This window comes from Manacus vitellinus, unplaced genomic scaffold (assembly GCF_001715985.3).
Source record: "Manacus vitellinus isolate BGI_N305 unplaced genomic scaffold, ASM171598v3 scaffold_114_pilon, whole genome shotgun sequence".
NCBI classification, from domain to species: Eukaryota; Metazoa; Chordata; class Aves; order Passeriformes; family Pipridae; genus Manacus; species Manacus vitellinus.
Window position 1 is genome coordinate 171079 of NW_021938861.1, and position 19854 is coordinate 190932.

The window sequence follows — 19854 nt, forward strand, 5'->3', positions numbered from 1 at the left end:
GAGCAGCCCCAGCACACCAGTCCTGCTGAGTCGGGGGGTTTGGGGCTGTCTGTGGGGAGGATTCCCGAGGGAGGGAAGGGTTAAACCCCCCAGCAGCCATGTGGGGCTGGGGCTGTGCCACGCTTGGTGCAGCCTGACCCCCAGGGTCTGTGCAGGGCAGAGCTCTGGGCTCAGGGATTGCTGAGATTCCTGGTTCTGTCCTGTACAGGACTGGAGTTGCACAGGGATTTGCACGGCACCACATTCCCAAAAGCCTCCAGCAAATGCAGCCCAGGGCCCTCTCCCAGTGCAGTTCAACTCCTCAGGGGCTGCTCTGTGCCTGCATCCCAGGCCCTTCCTCAGGGCTGTTTTTCCCTTTGATTTAAATCCCTCCCAAGGAGCCTCAGGGAGTTCCAGTCCCAGATCTGCTTCAATTCAATTGCTCCCATTTGGGAAGTTGCTCTTCCCGAGGTCTTTGGCTGCTGGAAGCTGACAAATGTCCCAGGCAGCTGCTCCAGGGCAGCCAGAGCGGGGAGGGAACAGGAGAGGGTCCAGGGCTGGGGTTCCCAACTCGCTCCCAGCTCATCCTCATTAACAGAGGTGCTAATTGAGCCTGGCAGGGGAGCACGGGCTGCTCCCCTCGAGCCTTTTCCTTGTTCCTGGCAGGTTTCATCGAGGAGCCAGAGAGGAAATACTGCTTCGAGTGTGCCAGTGAGGAGCAGTGCCAGGAGTGGGTCGAGGCCCTCAAACGAGCCAGGTGGGAAGAGCCATCGGAGCGAGGCTGTGCCGGGAGCTCCGGGCTCAGCCTGGGGGAACCCGGGAGCACAGGGCTTGTCCCTCCCAAACCAGCTTCCCCCAGCCCTAAATAGCATCTGAAACTTGCCCACATCCTCCCGTGCTCAGCAGGGTCTGCTCCTGTCTTGCAGCTACGAGTTCCTGAGGAGGAGCCTGATCTTCTACCGGAATGAGATCCAGAAGATGACAGGGAAGGTGAGTGAGGCCCTCGGGGTCAGGTGGTGACTGATGGGTTTGGACAGGAGCTGGGGACTGTGGGTGTTGCTGCCAGTCCTGCACAGGCTGTTTGATCTGGAAGGAGATCCCAGATTCCATGGGGAGCCATGGGGAACCTTCCTGTGCTTGCTCGGACCCTCAGACACACACACTGCCATGCTGGGGGTCCAAGGACTGGAGCTGGACAGGCCTGCCTGGACTCCCAGCAGGTCTCTGGAAAGTTCACCCCCAGCCCTGGCCAGATCTGTGGGTGGAGATGCTGCTCCCACCCTGCCAGGCCCCTCGGAGCATCCCTGCTCCAGTGACTCCCTGTGCCCACAGCCCCTGGTCACCTGCTGTGTCCTGTGTCCTCCCAGGGGCTGCTGGACTTCCTGCACCCCTTTGTCTGCCTCTCACTGCTGCCTCCCTGTGCTCTCCTGCAGGACCCCCTGGAGCAGTACGGGATCTCGGAGGAAGCCCGTTTCCAGCTGGGAAAACGCCAGCAGGAATTCCCTCACCTGGGCTGAACTGGCTCCTGAGTCCTGAGCAGGCTCCCCAGGGCCACCCCAACCCCTGGGAAGGACAGCAGAGCCCCACAGTGACCAAGGGACTCTTTTATTTATTACCTAAATCATTTTTTATTCTTTTTTTTTTAAAGGGAATTCCTTGTACATTCCCACTTTCCCAGCTGTGGAGGCTGAACTGCTCCCTTGGGGTGGGAGCAGAACCCTCTGGCCCCTGGGGTGAGCAGAGGCAGGGGCTGACAGAGCTCCCAGCACCCAATGTCCTCCAGGGCCTGGAGCTGCTGGAGCTCCAGCCCTTCTCCTGCTCCTCCCTGTCCCTCTCCTGAAGGAGCTGCAGCTTTCCTGGCTCAGGATCTTCCCTCAATCTCCAGGGAGCCCTTGGGGCTGTAAGAGGATGCTGTGATCACATCTCTGTGCTCCAGGGTTAACCCCCTCCTGTCCTGCCCTCTCCTGCTCCTGCAGAGCCATTCTGGGGAGCTGAGCTGGTGAGCAGGGAGGACTGGGAATGCTCCCAGTAACACTGGGAATGCTCAGCCACAGCTCCAGCTGCCGGGCAGGAGCCATCTGCTCCCCTGTGCCGAGGCAGCAGCTCTGGGCAGCCACTGGCACTTGCCTTTGGGGGTTTTCTTCTCCCTTCCCTGGGCAGGTGTTGTGATTCCTGGGGGCTGGAGGGAGCCTTCACTCCAGCCCAGCCGAGGGAACAAAGGGAACAGTCGGGAACAGGGACAGGGAGGGATCCCTGTGGGCTCCTGCCCCTCTGCAGAGCTGTGGGCTGAGCTCTGATCCAGCTTTCCAGGGAGGAAAGGCAGATGGAGAGGTTGGCAGAGGCAGGAGCTGCTCCCTCTGGCTGCAGGTTTGGGCTGCAGGGGGTGAGTTCAGCTGGGCAGGAACCCTCCAGGCCCTGAGCCAGGGCTGCAGCCTCTCCCCCCTTCGGGAGCATCCAAAGGGACAGACCAAACACTGTGCCAGGGCTGCCAGGGAACCAAGGCTGCCTCCCTGGGGCTCTGGGAAGGAGGAGAGAAGGGTTTAGGAACAACATCCCCACCCCACCAGCCATGGCTGCAGGAAGGAAAACTGCCCAGAGAGGAGGGAGGGAGGGAGGGAGGACACTCCCCACACCCAGGGCTGCAGGGCACCCACATTCCTCACTGTCACAGCAGCTCCCCTGGGACCAGCCCGGGAAAAACCCCAGGAAAAGCCCCTGGGAGGGTCTCAGGTGAGACTGTCAGAGGGTTGGTGGCAGAAGGAACAGGGAGGGGGCCTGAGCTTTGGGGGCTGCAGCTCTGGGTGTTGTTCCCCTCCAGGGTGGGTGGAGCAGCCTCTGAGCTGGGCTTGAAGGGAAGTTGTGGGTCTTTTCCTCCTTGGCTGAGAATAAATGCCCAAAGAAGAGCTTTAGTGGCCTGGCCTTCCCTCTTTACCTCTCACTGCTGGGTGCCAGGGCAGTGACAGCTGTCACTGAGGCTTTATTTTTAATCTGAAAGCCAAGATTTTTTCCCTTTTTCTTTCCCCAGATCCTCCCTTTCCCTTGAATCAATCTGGGTGCTCCAAAAATCACCAAAATGAGCTGAGGGGCAGCTGCCCTGCAGGAGGAGCCAGGGCAGGGAGCAGGAGCCAGGGGGCATTTGCAGACAGATGGCAGCTCCAGGGGAAGCAGGCAAGGAGGGATTAAAAGCAGGAACCCACAGGAGCTTGTGCTGGAGGGAATTGGTGTCCTCAGATGGCTTTGAAGTGCATTTTAATCCTCACCAGCTCTGCTTTCCCTCAGTGCAGGGGCACCCCTGGCCTGGAGGGGGGGCATGGCAGCTTTTACTGTGAAAGGAGACTGGTCTGGTCATTGGGGAGAGGATGGATGGGAGGATTCCTGCTTGGCAGTGGGATAACTGGAGCTGGGATGAGCATGGGCTCCCCCCCAGCTCCATCCCACAGCCCCTGCCCTCCAGCTCCAGGGGCAGAACAGCCACATCCAGGCTCAGCTCTGCATCAGTGGATCCTTCCATGTGCAGTTTAACCCAAACCTCGGGAATTCTGCCAAGCTTGGGGCCTTTTTAGCACTCAGAGCTGTGTCCTGGTCCTGGAGCAGGACTGGGCAACCCTTCCCCACTGGCACTGTGCAGGAAAGGGGCATTTCAGGTGCTGTTCTGGGCACAAGAGCAAACCCTGACACTTGCTCAAGAGGCACCAGTGACATTTCTTAAGTGAATGTAAAACAAATGCTGTGAAGAGTTCCAGGGCCCAGGAGCTCAGACCCACACTGGGGCAGGGCTGGCACACGGGCTGGGGTTCAGCATTAAGGGGAGATGGTACTTGTAGACACATCAAAATCTGCATCAGCTGCTGGTGATTTATAGACAATTGTTCATTTTTCACACTTGGAGTTTTGTATTTCAGTCAGAGCTGGGCCCAGGCTCCCCCAGAGCCATTTCTCTGTTGTATGTTGCCAATAAATCTTGGTTTAATCCATGTGCTGCTCAGAGCTGTCCTAAGGCACAGAGCCTTGGCAGGGAGGGGGGGTTTCAGGGCTCTCACCTGAGCACCAGCAGCTCCAGGGGGTGTCCAGGTGGTCTCCTCCCCCTGGAGCAGGAGCAGGGATGGGGGGAAGGTGCCTCGCCAGGAGCCAGCTGGGGGTGGCTCCACGATGGGATTTGGAGAGGATTCTTCATGGAACAGTTTGGGTTGGAAGGGACCTCTGAAGGTCACCTGGTCCAGCTGATGGTTGGTGGTGGAGCCAAGGGGCAGCTCCGGTGCCAAACATGTTTGGGATGAGCTGGGTCAGGCCCAGCAGAGCCAAGAGCTGGGAAGGGCTGTGGGAATCCAGGGCTGGTCCTTGGTTTAAGAATCATGCAGTGAATTAAAGCCCCTGGCTGATGGTGGGTTTATCCCACTGCTGACACTGCTGGCTAAACGGGAATGTCACTGGGAGGGGTTGGGAATCACAGGATCATTTAGGCTGGAAAGACCTCAGCGAGTCCAACTGTCCCAGCACTGCCAAGGCCACCACTGACCCTGTCCCAAGGGCCACATCCACCCCCTGTTTGATGGTGACTCCACCACTGCCCTGTGCCAATGCTTTACAACCCTTCCCATGGAGAAATATTCCCTAATATCCAATCTAAACCTCCCCTGGCACAACTTGGGTCTGTTCCCTCTCCTCCTGTCCCTTGTTCCCTGGCAGCAGAGCCGACCCCCCCCAGCTCCCCCCTCCTGTCAGGGGGTTGCAGAGCCAGAAGGTCCCCCCTGAGCCTCCTTTTCTCCAGGCTGAGCCCCCCCAGCTCCCTCAGCTGCTCCTGCTGCTCCAGCCCCTTCCCAGCTCCCTTCCCTTCCCTGCACAAGCTCCAGCCCCTCAGTGTCCCTCTTGTCCTGAGGGGCCCAGAACTGCCCCCAGGCCCCCCCAGCCCCTCAGAGCTGAAGGTGGTCCCTAATGCAGGTCAGGGGGTCTCTGTCCCTCCTATGCCACCAGGTCCCCAGATCCCATTTCCTGGCCCCAATTCCAGGCCCCTCTGACCCAGTGAAACTCCACAAGATCTCGGTGTATTAAAATACAGACACTTTAATATAAAGACAAAACTTCAAAGCATCGTTTCAATTACAAATCAAGGGAGAGACACAAGAAATTAAGTGGAGGGAGGGGAGCAAAAACTAACTCTTACATTGTGGAGAATTAGAAAGGCAGGGTGGAAATATATATATTATACATACATATATACACAGCAGAATTCACACTATTTCTATGGAGGAATGAAAGGAATGACAGGACAACTTACCAGTATAAAATAAAATAAAATAAAATTAAAAAAAATCCAAAAAAAAGATAAATTAGGGGAAGTTTGAATTTTAAATAATTCAGTTTAATAGGCTAAATTATATAAACTAATTCCTATTCACTAGGAAACATCCCATATCACTGTCCTAAGAAAATGGGTTTTTCAAAAAATCCATTGGGAAATGGACTTTTATTAGTAGTTAAAAGTTTACTAATCAATTCCTGAGCAACAGCAACCTCATCCTCTACTGCTTTCCCCATCCAAGTCCCACTCAGCGAGGGCAGGCTCTCACTCCTAAAAAGTTTAAGTAGAACAGAGACCTAAAGAGTTGGGTTTTAATTGGAAAAAATCGATCACTTCAAAGATTAATAGGTTAAAAAAGCCAAGCAGGATGGACCGACCCATTCCACCTGTTCCTCAATAACTCCAGAGATGAGACCTTTTAAAAAATTATTTGACTGCACCAGAAAAGCAACCAGATGTACCTTGAGAAAACCAAAGGACCACAAACCTGAGAACTTCAGGGTCAGCATCTCCCAGCCTGGAATTTCAGGGTGTGATTTTGGTTTTACACCATAAAAAGCTTAGGGAGCCTCTTCAGGAAGAAGGTCCCAAACAGCAAAAGTACTGCAGAAGTATCTCCCATTTTTTTTTTGTCTCGGGTTTAAACCCTGAAGTTCTCAAAAACAGCATCTTTTAATGCAATATTCAGTCTAAATAGATAGTTATATATTTATAACGCATAAGGATAAATAAAATATGGCACAACAACATTTTGAAACTGGTTCTCCAGCTTTTAGTGAAAACCTGATCCACAAACTACAGAAATGGAGCAAAAAAAAGGAAGGAAAAAAACCTCTTTAAAACCAGTAAAACTTCAAATCCTCGTTCACCGACTGCACATCTGTGCTCCCAAAACTCCAACTCCTGGGAGTTTTTCCTCAGTGCTGCAAAGATAGTTCACAAAAACACTGTCTGGTTTCTGCTCCCCAGAATGATTTTCCAACATTGAGGGTTCACAGCCTTGTCCAAACCAACGTCCTCCCCTGCTCCAGAGGCACCAGAGCCTGGAGCTCCCAGTCCTGACTCCTCTCTGTGCTTTTGGCTCAGGCAAAACAACAACAAAAGCAGAATTTTCCAGCACAGCCACTCACGGGAGTTGGGAGAACTCCAAGGTGGAGTTATCCAAGAAAAAACAAGGTGGAGAATCCCCCGGGGAAAGGGTGAGTTTCAGCACCAGAATAAAGGGATTCTGCAGGACGTGACCAACCAAAGCCACCTTGGCATCAGCACCAGGACACAGCACCCAGTCCCAAGGGATTCCATGAGCAGCACCCACTGGCTCCGTGGGGACAGGGACCCCTGTCCCAGCTCAGCACCAGCTCCAGACCCGGCCAAGGAGGGAAGGAAGGGCCAGGACAGGAATCACCATCAGCAGCTGGAGAACAAACTCCCAGCACTGGGAATCTCCTCCAGCAACGGGCAGGAGCAGGGCAGGGAAGCAGGAGCAGGGCAGGGAAGCAGGAGCATCCCAAGGGCACAGGTCACACAGATCCCACAGATCCCACGGGGGGCCCTGGGGGAACTCGGGGAGCTGGAAGCACTTGCTGGCCCTGAGTGTGTGTCCCACCTGAGCCAGAGCCAGGAGTTCCCTCTGCACCCCAGGGACTCTCCCTGTCACCCAGTCCCTCGGCTTTGCCTCTGCCTGGAGTCTTCCAAGTGGAAAAGCAGCAGGAAAGGGGAGCAGATGCTGCTTTCTAAACACAGTCCCAGCAGGAACCAAACCACACAGGCCCTGGAGGCCACCTGTCCATGGCTCGTTATTCCAGAGTAAAGGAAAATTCCACCCTCCCCTGGCAGGGGCAGCCCAGCAGTGCAGGAAGATCCAGGCTCTTCCAAGAGAAGGATGGAACAAGATGAGCACAGGGAGTGAATCCACTGTGGTGTGGAGCACCCTTGGGGTGGCTCTGCAGGAGCAGGGGAGGCAGATCTGGCTCCACCTCCTCCCACTCCCCTTCCAAGCCAAGGAGACCATCCCAGACCTGTCTGCACAGGGAATCACGGGACAGGCTGGGTTGGGAATGACCTCTAAAGGTCACCCGGTCCAAGCCTCAAAGAAGGAGGTTAAAGAACTGTCCCCAACACACCTCTCAGAAGGAAACCCTCCCAGGGTGAGGGCAGGGACACCCCCCAGCCAGCCCTGCCCAGGCCCAGCAGCTCTGGAGTGCAGATGTTTCCAGATGTGATGGAAGAGCTGATCAAGCTGGAGACCTCTGTACTGCCAGGGTACAACTGCACAAGTTACTTCCTCAAGTCCTGACTGAAGAAAGAAGAGACTCAGCACCTGAACCGAGCGGGACCCAGAGCTGGGAGAGCTCCAGGTTGGGCATCAAGTCCTGGGGATTTGGAATCTCCAGATTCAAAAAGTGATGAGCAGATCTGTTCATGAGCAAGTGATGGAACCCTCCTGCCTGGGGGCTTCAGCCACTGTGGATCACAGAGGGAGACCCTACGAGCTCTCCTTCATGCCACCAGTGATTCCTGGCACAGAGGGATCCAGCTCCCCAGCCCAGGCAGAGCCCGGGGCCAAACCCAGCCCAGAGCAGGGGCAGCACAAACCAGGCACTGACAGATGAAGGGTTGTCACCACCAGGAAGGAAGGAAATGAGATGGAAGCACAAGAAAGTCCTTCTGATCTGTCTGCTCAGGGAGACACAAGTTCCTGCTGACAGAAGGAACAGCTGGAGCTGCTGCCCAGCCCAGAATGTCCCACACAGGGAGGATTTGCTGCTCCCCTGCTGCTCCCCTGCTCCTCTCTCCCACTGCATCCATCACACTGAGAGGTGAAGATGTTCCCAGCACTGCTTGTCCAGACTGATCCACACTTTTCCTAAAGGCAAAGCCTCCTTTGCAGCACGAGGTGATGGTGGGACACCTCAATGTCCCCGTTATCCCACACACCAGCTCGGGTCCAGCAGCACGAACCTCTCCATCCTCCAGCAGTGTTTTCCCACTCTCTCCCTCAGCATTCCAGCTGTGGGTGCCTCCACACCCCTGGATAGTGGAAGGATTGCTGCTGAGTGACTGATCTGCAGCAGATCCCGAGTCCAGGTGCCTTTGGAGCCCTCCCAGGATGGAATGGGGGGGGTCCCAGGGGACTGGGACCAGTGAGCCAGAGGTAGCAAATCCCCAAAAAAGGAAGAGTTTGTTCCTCAAGGCTGACATTGAGCAGCAGGGACAGGTTTTCCTCAGCACAACACTCAGGAAGTTCCATTTTTTTTTTTTGGCAACGATGCATTTCAGCTTCCTGCCGAGCCCCTGGCTGGCAGCAGTGGTGTGGAGGAGAGGGGACGTGTGTGACAGCCCCGGAATGACTGGACCCAGCACAGACAGGATGTGGTAACACAGAAGGAATTCTTTTCTTTTGGCTTTGATCACTCCAGAGTATCTTCAATTATTGCAAACAGGTTTCAGGCTCGGGCTCAGTGCTCGGACAGTGGGGTCAGGGGGTCGTGGGCCTGGAGCCACATGGATGAGATCCCAGCAGCTCAAAGCTCTTCCTTCAGCCAGGGAAAAGCTCTTCCCAGTTTTCAGAGGAGAAACAAGCTGGCCAGGGCTTGGACTCGATGATCCCTGTGGGTCACTTCCAACTCAGGATTCCAGGATGCTGAGTTGAACTTGCAAAGCCATAAAACATCAGGGAGGGGGAAGACAAAACCAGGAGTCTCTTAGCCACAACATCTCCCAGCTCACACAGCACTGAGACATCAAAACCTGCTCTCCTGGCTTCCCACCTCAGCTCTGCTCTGCAGGCACCAGGTCTCCAGGCCCCCTCTGGAAGCACATCCCGGGGATCAGGACCAGGTCCATGGCACAGGGAAGGTGCCAGGTGTGGGGGAAGACCCTGGTGAAGCCAGAGCAGCTCCAGATTCCATCAGGGGCTGCCAGGACGGACCCAGCACTGCCATGGCAGCAGGGGGGGTGCAGAGGTAGGTGAAGGCTGAGGTTCAGCCAGGCTGGATCCCCTTCCAGCACATCCCAAGACACGTCAAACAGGTCTGCTTTCCTTGGGCCTTCCTGGATGATTCTGGAGACTCACCAACTTCAGGGCACTGGGGGGTTGGCAGTGGCCCAGTAACACCCTGTGCTGAGCTCCAGGGGGTTGTGCTGCCCATTCCACTGCTGATCCACAGCCCCCTGGCACAGGGGACACCGGGGGACAGGGGGATGCCCTTCCCACAGCACCCACTGGAGAGCAGAGGGCAAACTTAGGGTTGTGGAATCATGGAATCACTGAGGTTGGAAAAGAGCTCTGAGATCACAGAGTCCACCTGTAAAGAGCCACTGCCAAGGCCACCACTGCTCCATGTCCATCCTGCTCCCAGACAGCAGCTCCTGGAATGCTGTGAACATCAGGGCAGGGAGGGCCATTCCCACAGCAAGGATCTGTCCATGCTCAGCACCCAAGGAGTGCCAGGGCAATACAGGGTTATAGAAGTGCTGGAAAGCACGGGGGGTTCTGCAGGGTCTCTGGACTGGTTCCTTCTCCAGCAGCATCTCCACACGTGTCCCAGGAATGCCCCGAGCTCTCCCTGCACAGCACACATGGGGGGCAGAGTTCTCCTGCTGATCTCTGTGCTTTGGGGTGAAGGGGGCACAGCAGGTCCAAGGAGCACCATATCCTGGTCCCTCTGCAGGCAGGGAGCTGATCGAATCAGGGTGATGAAAACCTTGTCTTTCCTCTTCTCTCACCGGAGGAACAACAGATGGGGGAGGTGTCGCTAATTAAGGCCACTGTCCCTCCACTAATCACTCAGTTAAAGCCTCCAGAGGCCCCAGCACTCTGCCCTGGGCTGGGAAAAAAGCTGGAGCTGCCCAACTCCCAGCTGCAAAACATCTGGGTTACATTGTCCTCCTGGATTCCAGGACACTGTGTTTGGCTTCCACTAGAAGCTACTGGATGTTCCTCACTCTCCCCTCGGAGCTCTGCTGCCCTTCCCAGGCTTTCACCACCCTGTCAGTCCCTCAGCAGGAGCTCCACTGCCCAGTCCTGCCCCACCCATGGCACAGAAAACGTTCCCAAATGTCCCCAGTTCCCAGGGCTGTCAATCCCTTCCCTTCCCAGGGAATAAGGCAGCAAAGTCGGATCCCCAGTTTGCTCACAAAGACTGCCCGTGGAACACACGCTCAGGAATCAACAAAATAACTGCACTTGGTCCCAAATCTCTCCTAAGATTGCTCTTGGAACACAGCATTCCCAACCCTGCTCCTGGATCCAGGCAGCAGGAGAGCCCAGGAGGGCAGAGGGACCTCCCCTCCTCCCAAGGCAGGAGTTATCCAGCTGTTGGTGACCCCAGGATGCTCCATGGGGTGCTCACAGCCAAAGCCTGACTGCTGGAGGTGGGAGACTCCCCAGGAGGGATTTAAGGACACAGAGCAGCCACTGCTACCCCTCAGAGCACCAGGGCCAGCAGGGAGGTGTTTCCCAAAGCCTCAATGTGTTTTTTCCAGCCATTCCCATCACAATCCCCCTTCCACTGCAGTTGCCTTTAGTGGTGCTTGGCCCAGATAAACTCAGCCCAGCCCGATTCCTACTGGAATCCTCCTCTTCCCCTCACTTTGTGCACTCAAATAAATAAGTTTTCACAAGTTCACTGTGCATTGTACAACCTAAAAGTGAAATAAAATATAGGAAATCCATAAGTTTCCATCACATCTCCATAAAATCAGCCTTTTGGAGGCTCTTTCTGTACATGAGTCACGACACAACCCCCTGCCCCCGTGGGACAGTGGCAGCACAGCCAGGCAGAGCAGGGTGTTTTTGTGAACTACCAGTTAAGACCTACTGAAAGCAGAGGAACACGAAAGCAAAATGCACTTGGTCAACAAATGTACAGGGCTAAGCCAGCTCAGAGTCAAGTATCAAAACCCTACCAACAAAACACTTGGAACAAAACCAGCAAGCCGGGGAAATCTGCCACCTGCAGCAGGACAGAAGCACAACGTTCAGAATTCCCAGGGCTGGGAAAAGGGCTGGACCAACACCAGTGATCACACACCCTGTTCACAGGCCCAAAGGGAGCGACCAGACTTAGCTACCAAAATTCACAGTGACCTGAGTGCCACCAGCACATGGCCCAGGGGAGGAGTTTGAAAGGGGCAGCACTTGGAATTCTCGTGTTCCAACTGTGCCCTGGAGCTCTTTGCCATGAACACAACTCAAACCCACCCAGCTGGCAGCGCCTGGCTCAGTCCAAATCACCCCCAGGGAGGAGAAGTCCTTCCTCTGTCGCTCACTCTGCTGCCAACCAGGTGGATTTTGGGATATGAACAGAGTCAGGGGAATAAATAAGCTGTAGGCCTTCCCAAAAACTGGGTTTGGCATTGGTCAACCCTCCAAATCAGCACCAAGGGTTCAAACTAGAGGCACAGTTCTGACGGACAAAATAGCACCGAGGAGGCTCTCTACATCTCTGCTGGTGTGCCAGTCCTTTAGTATTCAGAGAATTTAATAATAACTTGTGTTTATGAGACTAGGTGGAATAAAATAAGTCAAAATTGTTTTCACTTTAAAAAAAGATAAATACTTTAGCTAAACTATCAACAATACAAACTGGAGCTTTAAGCGTTTCTTTTGCCTTTTTCTTTTTTTTTTTGCCTTTTTTTTTCTTTTTTTTTTAAACTCAGATTCACAGTAAATGTTTGCTCTGTTGTTTAGGTCTTTTTATGGTTTTTATTTTGTCCAGTAGTAAGAGAGTAGAAACCCCTGCACAGGCCAGGTGAGCACCTTTCAGTGGAAGCCGAGTGAAGTTGGTCCACGTTGTCCTTGCATAGGTCACATTGGGTTGAGGTAGAAATCCTAGTTACCTGCACAACAGGAGGAGAGGAAGAGACTCATCTAAATAAAAGACCAAAATCTGCTGTGTGTTAGATGTGTCAAGCATTTCTACACCGCTCCAAGGCCTCCTCAGCCAGCAAAGATGGAGCAGCTCTTGGCCCAATCCCAGTTAGATGACAAGGATGGATGTCCCAAGAGACACAGGGCCCTTCCAAGTGGCAGTTTTTTGAGCTGCCAGTGGGACTGTGTTGAATTCTGTCCCACGGGGCTGACCTGGAGTGGGGGAGAGGATCCCCCCCAGCACTTCACTGGTTGTGTCACACCTTCATCTGCTCTGAATTTTTTAATACCATGAAGGGGAAATTATGAATCCCAGGCTGGTTTGAGTTGAGAGGGACCTTAAAGATCACCCAGTTTCAACCCCCTGCCTTGGACACCTTCCACTATCCCAGATTGCTCCAACCTGGCCTTGGACACTTCCAGGGATCCAGGGGCAGCCACAGCTTCTCTGGGCAACCTGTGCCAGGGCCTCCCCACCCTCACAGTCAACAATTCCTTCCCAATATCCCATCTATCCCTGCCCTCTGGCACTGGGAAGCCATTCCCCTTGTCCTGTCCCTCCATCCCTTGTCCCAAGTCCCTCTCCAGCTCTCCTGGAGCCCCTTTAGGCCCTGCAAGGGACTCTCAGCTCTCCCTGGATCCTCCTCTCCTCCAGATGAGCACCCCCAGCTCTCCCAGCCTGGCTCCAGGGCAGAGAGGCAAAGAAGGTTATTTTAGCCCCCAGTTCCAGATGCCAGCCTTGGTTCAGCACGGCCTGACCATGGATATTCCCTCCAAACCCAATGGAACTGCTCCGACACGTGACCTGTGCTCGAGTCCCAGGGAGCAGGATCACAGCCAGCCTGCCATCTCTGGGACCACCAGTTCTGCTCCCCTGCTCCACAGCCCAGCTTTGTCACCACCTACTCTTCTCCACAAGCCATTTTTGTGCCTTGTCTATTGTCCTGAATTTTTAGTGACTGGGACAATCTCGGCCTAGTCCAGCACGGCCTCATGTCCAGGGGTTCCCACTGCACAGAACCCCAAACCTGACCCTCCTCACCAGCCCCACCCTCACTTTTCCCCATCTTGTCTCTGTTCAGGGTCTTCCCCTCCCCACACAGGTCCCGCAGTCCTCAAAGCCCTTCCTCGGCCTCCCTCTCCTGGGGGGAAGGACAGGGAATACTTACGTGCCTCACAAAGCCCCAGGGAGGCTTTGTGGTGCCTGTGGAGCAATTTGGTGAGGAAAACACTTATACACAATGCACAAAGAATCTCTCAGGTATATTGTAATCTTTATAAGCAGCAAAGAGTGTTTTCAACCACGTTTGTAGCTTTGGGATCAGTGGACACAACAACAGCACAGACCTACACGGAAAGCACGGAGCCAGCCCCGGGGCCGGACAGGCTGGTGGCCCTTGGCAAGCATGAGTTGTTTGACAGCAGGATGCCCCAGACATTGTCAGGAACCACAGCCCCCAGCCCTGTGGTGGTACAGTTTATTCTGGAGTTGCTCTAGAGACAAACACCTGCTTCAGGAGGAATGGCCATGGAACCCTCCTCTGCTACAGCCCCTGTGTGGAGCACCCTGAGCATTCCCTGAGTTCTCATCCCAGAGGTTGGGACACAGATGGAGCATCTGCTGAGCCTGTTCCTGGCAGCCCTGGCAGTGCCAGGGCATTCCCAGCCCTCCTGTGCTGCCCGTTCTGTGTTTCCAGCAGGGCAGGGGCACTGACTGCACTGCAAGCCCAGGGGATCTGCTCTCCAGAGCCTGACACCTGGACATTGGGAACTTGAGGACTATTTCAAGCAGCTGCTGTTGACTGGCAGTGAAACCAAGACCACCACACACAGGCCCAAAGTAGCACCACGGGACAAGTGTGGGACCAGCTTGTGTGGGAGGGTCAGAAGGGCAACCCCCACTGCCCCCAACTCCATAAAACCACATCAAAACCAGACATTTCCTCCTGCCTGCTGATCCTCAGACATAAACACTTCCACAAGGTGATCCCAACAATCCTGGCCATGATCCTACAGTGCCAGAGCAGTTCCCCCTGTGAGCTCTCCTTGTCGAGAAATCCTGACTCCCAGAGCACAGAGCAGCCACTCTCCCCAGCCTCTGCCACCAGGTGACTTGCTTCCCACATTTCACATGGATTTGGCCCATTTTAGAGGGTTCTTCCCACATTTTAGAGGATTCTTCCCCCATTTTAGATGTTTTTTTCCCCATATTAGATAATTCTTCCTCTGTTTTACACATTTCTTCCCATTTTAGAGGCTTTCCCCCCATTTTAGAGAATTCATCATCTGTTTCAGAGATTTCTCTCCTGTTTTAGAGGATTCTTGCCCCACTTCAGAGGATATTTTTTCCCCCATTTGAGAGGTTTCTTCCCCAATTTTGGAGGATCCTTGCCCCATTTTCCAGAATTCTTCCTGTTTTAGAGGTTTTCTCCCCATTTTAGAGGATCCTTCCCATTGTAGAAGTTTCTTCCCATTTTGGACATTTCTTCCCCATTTTAGATGTTTCTTCCCCTGTTTTAGAGGATTCTTCTCCTGTTTTAGAGGATTCTTCCCCATTTTACAGGATTCTTCCCATTTTAGAGATTTTCTCTCCATTTTAGAGAGTTCTTTCCCTGTTCCAGGTTTCTTCTCTTTATAGACACTTCTTCCCATTTTAGGGGATTCTTCCCTCCTTTTAGGGGATTCTTCCTCTGTTTTAGAGGTTTTTCTCCCTGTTTCAGAGGATTCTACTCCCATTTTAGAGGGTTTTTTCCCCATTTTAGAGGTTTTCTCCCCATTTTAGAGGATTCTTCCCAGCTTAGAAGTTTCTTCCCATTTTGGACATTTCTTCCCCATTTTAGATGTTTCTTCCCCTGTTTTAGAGGATTCTTCTCCCATTTTAGAGGTTTCTTCCCCATTTTAGAGGCTTCTTTCCCATTTTAAAGGTTTTATCGCCGTTTTAGAGAATTCTTTCCCCATTCCAGGTTTCTTCCCCGGAAGAAGCGTCCCTATAAGATGCTTATTCCCATTTTAGAGGATTCTTGCCTCATTTTAGGGGGATTCTTGCCTCATTTTAGATGTTTCTTCCCCTGTTTTAAGCGATTCTTCCCTCATTTTAGAGGATTCTTCCCTCCTTTTAGGGGATTCTTCCCTCAATTTAGTGGATTCTACCCCACTTCAGAGGATTTCCCCCCTGGTTTAGAAGTTCTGCCCCATGTGAGAGGTCTCTCCGCCCCTCCCTGCCCTGTCTCTGCAGGATGGAGCCCTCTGTGCCCAGCCCTGCGGGTCCGTGCCCGGCCTTACCTTGCAGAGCAGCCCCGCCGGCTCGAGCCGGGCCCTTTAGCGCGGCTTCCCCGCCGGGAGGTGCGAGGCCAGCGGGGGCTGCACGCCCAGCGTGACCCACATGGCAGCGCCGGGCTGCGGCACGGCCGGGTGGTGCACGGTGAAGGAGGGGCGGGAGGGTTTGTGCTGGAGGGAGGCGAGTTTGAGAGACAAAGAAGCGTTAGACTGGACAGAAGCAGCACAGGAGGAGGAGGAGGAGGAGGAGGAGGAGGGGGGCAGGAATGTTTCTCCAGCCGGGAGGGATGGCAGGTTCTGCAGGAGCGCGGGCTCAGGGTTAGAAGCGAGCAAAGGAGGAGGGGGAGGCAAGGACACGTTAGGAGGGGGGTGGAAAACGGGCTGCACGGGCGCCCTGCTGAGGGGTTGAGCGGCTCTAGTCTCGCTAGATGTTACTAAATTAGAGGCAGAGGGTGGGAAGGATGAGGATGAGGTGCTGGCAACAGCCTGCAGAGGGTTTAAGCTTAGCACTGTGCTGCTAGAGACAGCACTGCTGCTGAAACTGGCTCCAAACTGATGAGAGGAGGAGGCAGAAGGCACCGCGTGGTTAAAAATACCTGCAAACAGGAGAGAAAAACTCAGCTTCAACAGACGGGCTTTGGTACAGTCTCAAAGTGACAAGAGAAACAAAACAAAGAAGCAAAATTAAAAAAAAAAAAAAGCAAAATTATAATAGTCCAGCCCCATACAAAAATATGCAGCGTGAGAAGGCAGCAAGCAATGGGAGATAATGGTGCAGGCCGGGAGGTACAAAAGAGTGCACTTACCTTTCCTACTGCCAACCTCTAACTGCCACGAGGGGAAATGGTCAGCCCCAAGAACTGTCAGTTCTATAGCCCAGAGGCAGGGTTGGGATGAGATTACGTGGTCTTTAGAGTCGGTTTATCTGGAGACTCAAAGTGCTGCTCTTCCCTCCCCACCTCCTGCTCCCCCGCTTACAGGGCAGCAGAGGGGAGCTGGAACTGCAGCAAATCTACGTGCTGAGAGATGGCAGAGTTAGGATTTCCCGACATGGTGCCTGAGTGATTATGGACAGGTAAGAAAAACTGCCCTGGATACTGAGAAATGGCAGGTCCAGCCTATCTTCTAGTCCTGCCAGCTTGTCCCCGGTGTGGGCCACAGGAGCCAAGCCTGTGCAGAATCCCAGAAGTGCAAGGTGCATATGGCACTGCCCTTCCTGGCCAAGAAATGCTCTTCGTGTCCATTCAAGAGCCAGAACTGCTATGAAACTCCCAACACCATCTCCTCTGATGTTCTGCTCCTCCTGGATCACGCTAAATCCATTCCAGGCCTAATCCCAACCTTTACTCAAGTTCACAAGTTAGAGATCCTTAACTCGGTACCATGACCAGTGAAATCTGTTACCTGCAGTCAGACCTAAGTTGGTTCCAACACAGACACATCTGAACAAGCAAACATCAGCAATCACAAAGTCTGGGTGCATTGTTTCATTGGGGTGATACAACAAGCTCATCTAGCAGACAAAGCTCACGAGATTTCACTGTGGGGAACTGAACTCATCCTAGCAATTCCAAGAGAGAGAGAGGAGACTGCTTATGTGGGACACATCTGCTTCACATCCTGTAGAAATGAAAGGGTTTCACCCCTGGAGAGGCAGTGTCAGACTTTCCTTTAGGCCCTGCCTTATACCAGAGAAAGAGTTCTGCCTACCTCCAACTGTTCCACCTGTAACCCCAGGAGAGAAGTTCCCCATAGTGTGAGAGTTAGTCAGTCTGGTTGCAGCTGATGACACGTGGACCAGACTGGCAGCAGCTGGCATGGAATTAAATAAGGACTGCAATACTGAGGAGTTTGTCACCGAGTTGAGGTTTGCTTGCAAGGCCATGGGGCCGAGGGGGAACTGCGATCCAGTGGTCAGAGTGTTGAGGAAGGGGTGGTGGGTCGGAACAGAAGATGCTGGGTTGCCTGCTGAAGAAACAGCAGTAGAAAGGCTTTTACCATTCAGAAGGCCACCAGACGAAACAGCAGCAGAAATGAAAAGGTTGTGGCCGTTTTTAAACTCCACCTCTCGGTCCCTTCCCTTGCCGACCTTCCCGTTGTGCTGCAGGGAGCTCTTCTCCGAGGAACCCCCCGCGCGGCCGCCCAGCTCGCCGAGCTCTTTGCCCTTGGCCCCAGAGCGACTCAGCTCTTCCCCCTTGGAGCTGCCCAGCCCTTCCAGCTGCCTCTTGTTCAGGAACAGGTTCGTGTCCGACACGGATCCCACGTCCTTGCCCCGCTGGGTCGGGAATCCCAGGGAGCAGTTGGGAGCGGCCCCGTCCGGAGCCTTGTGTGGGAGGGAAGCACCGTCCATGAAGTTGTGCAGGCCCAGCTCGGCAGAGAGGCCCCCGTTGTAGGCGAAGCCGTTGGAGGGGTTGGTGCCAGGGCTGAGCCCGTCTGGGGGCACGGCCATGCCCTTCCTGGCGTGTGCCGCGGCCTTGGCCCCGTCCAGGGCCAGGCTCTCCTCGGAGGGCGGTCGGAAGGCAAACAGGGAGCTCTGGCTCAGGGCCGAGCCCGACTGCAAGGGGCTGTCCGTGGTTTTGGTCAGGTTGATGTCAGAGATCGGGGAGAAGGTGGATTTCCATTTGCTGCTGTTCATGTTCTCGGTGCCCTGGGCTTGTTTCCGCCCGTTCAAGGGGCCGCCTGGGGGGGAGAAGATTTGGGGAGGTCAAAAACCAGCAGTCACTGAACTGAAGGCATTCGATTCTCCATTTTCATTGAAAACAGGGTTTAACACACCCATGGAATCCCTGAGGTTGGAAAGACCTTTAAGATCATTGAGTCCAACCACCAGCCCAGCACCATCACTGTGGTCACCACTAACCCCTGTCCCCAAGGGCCACATCCAGATGTTTTTTTAACACTCCCAGGGATGGTGACTCCACCACTGCCCTGGACAGCCTCTTCCAATGCCTGACCACACTTTCCATGAAGAAATATTCCCTAGTATCCAATCTAAACCTCCCCTGGCACAGTTTGGGGCCGTTCCCTCTCCTCCTGTCCCTTGTTCCCTGGCAGCAGAGCCAACCCCCCCCAGCTCCCCCCTCCTGTCAGGGGGTTGCAGAGCCAGAAGGTCCCCCCTGAGCCTCCTTTTCTCCAGGCTGAGCCCCCCCAGCTCCCTCAGCCTCTCCTGGTGCTCCAGCCCCTTCCCCAGCTCCGTTCCCTTCCCTGGGCAACACCCACATTTTTTATCTTTCAGCACCCACATTTTATAAGTCTGATCCAAAGGTAGAAATATTTGTGAAGTCAGTTAAGAGCTCTCAACCTTTCCTTTAAAGCTCTGACAAAGTCTGAGAATGCTGATCTACTTCTCCCTCAGTCTTTGTCCTACAGACCCCTCCCTGAACCCTGAATCACTGAAAACAAGGGTCAGATCTTTCGAGACCTGTAACTACAGAAAGAAGTGACCCAAAATCTGTAATTATTGGCTACCTGTCTCAATTATAATAAAGAACTTCAGTCTGCCCAGCAGCAAAGAGAAACCTGCTGCTGCCCGACAGCTTCAGCCAGGGCCAGACACCCACCCCCCAGTCCCACCATCACCACAAACCAGTAACATTCCCCACACGTACCATTTTCAACAGTCTTCTGTGGAGATTTGCTTTCCAATGATATTGTTGCAATTTTCCTCTCAATTCTAGTGGGAAAATAAAAAGGTTAAAGCACTTATTGCAAACCTTCTGTGGCACATTTACCCTCCCAGTCTGCCTTCCTCGTCATCACATCTTAGCAGATAACCAGAGTATACAAACCAGCTCAGACAGCTGTGTGTTATTAAAGGAGCTTAAAAGCATTCAAAAAACCCACAACAAACTTGAGGTAAAAGCTATGACAGAGCTATTGCTCTTTGCCAAGATTAGGGCACATTCAGGGGATTTTATTGCTGCATTTCTTTCAGAATAAGAAGTAGAACCCCATTTCTGGAGTGGTTATTTTTCATAGAACCATAAGATGGTTTGGGATGGGAGGGACCTTAAAGCCCATCCAGTGCCACCCCCTGCCATGGGCAGGGACACCTTCCACCAGCCCAGGTTGCTCCAAGCCCCGTCCAACCTGGCCTTGGACACTGCCAGGGATGGGGCAGCCACAGCTGCTCTGGGGTAACCTTTTGCCAGGGCCTCCCACCCTCACAGCCAACAATTCCTTCCCAGATCCACCTAACCCTGTCCTCTGAGCAATTAACCAATTTTCGACCCTTAAAAAGAAAAAAATGTACCCCCGGCAGCAAAGGGGTCAAGTAATGTGTTTTCAGGAGGCAACACATCAATGTTTGGGCAGGAAATGAAAGAATTTTGAACAAAGGTTCAAAGTGAGAGTAAGTGGGAAACAGATCCTTAGAGATCACACACAACCTCAGTGCTCCTCCCAGGCAACCCAGGAAATAAATCAC

General features: G+C 53.7%; 2 protein-coding genes across 2 annotated transcripts in view; one reads left to right on the forward strand and one right to left on the reverse strand.

Moving 5' to 3' along the window:
• The window catches only part of PLEKHJ1 (pleckstrin homology domain containing J1), an 8496-nt gene extending 5942 nt beyond the window's left edge, over nucleotides 1–2554 (forward strand). Inside the window, exons 3-5 of the mRNA XM_029965657.1 lie at nucleotides 646–736; nucleotides 906–969; nucleotides 1413–2554. Coding sequence (XP_029821517.1) covers nucleotides 646–736; nucleotides 906–969; nucleotides 1413–1496 — 239 coding nt within the window. The 3' untranslated portion in view covers nucleotides 1497–2554. The remainder of the gene's footprint in view (nucleotides 1–645; nucleotides 737–905; nucleotides 970–1412) is intronic.
• A 2468-nt stretch (nucleotides 2555–5022) lies between these two features.
• Nucleotides 5023–19854, reverse strand: part of DOT1L (DOT1 like histone lysine methyltransferase) — a 60913-nt gene continuing 46081 nt past the window's right edge. The window contains exons 25-28 of the mRNA XM_029965663.1: nucleotides 19037–19101; nucleotides 17139–18107; nucleotides 15435–16024; nucleotides 5023–12121 (exon numbers count right to left, since the gene is read on the reverse strand). Coding sequence (XP_029821523.1) covers nucleotides 15471–16024; nucleotides 17139–18107; nucleotides 19037–19101 — 1588 coding nt within the window. The 3' untranslated portion in view covers nucleotides 5023–12121; nucleotides 15435–15470. The remainder of the gene's footprint in view (nucleotides 12122–15434; nucleotides 16025–17138; nucleotides 18108–19036; nucleotides 19102–19854) is intronic.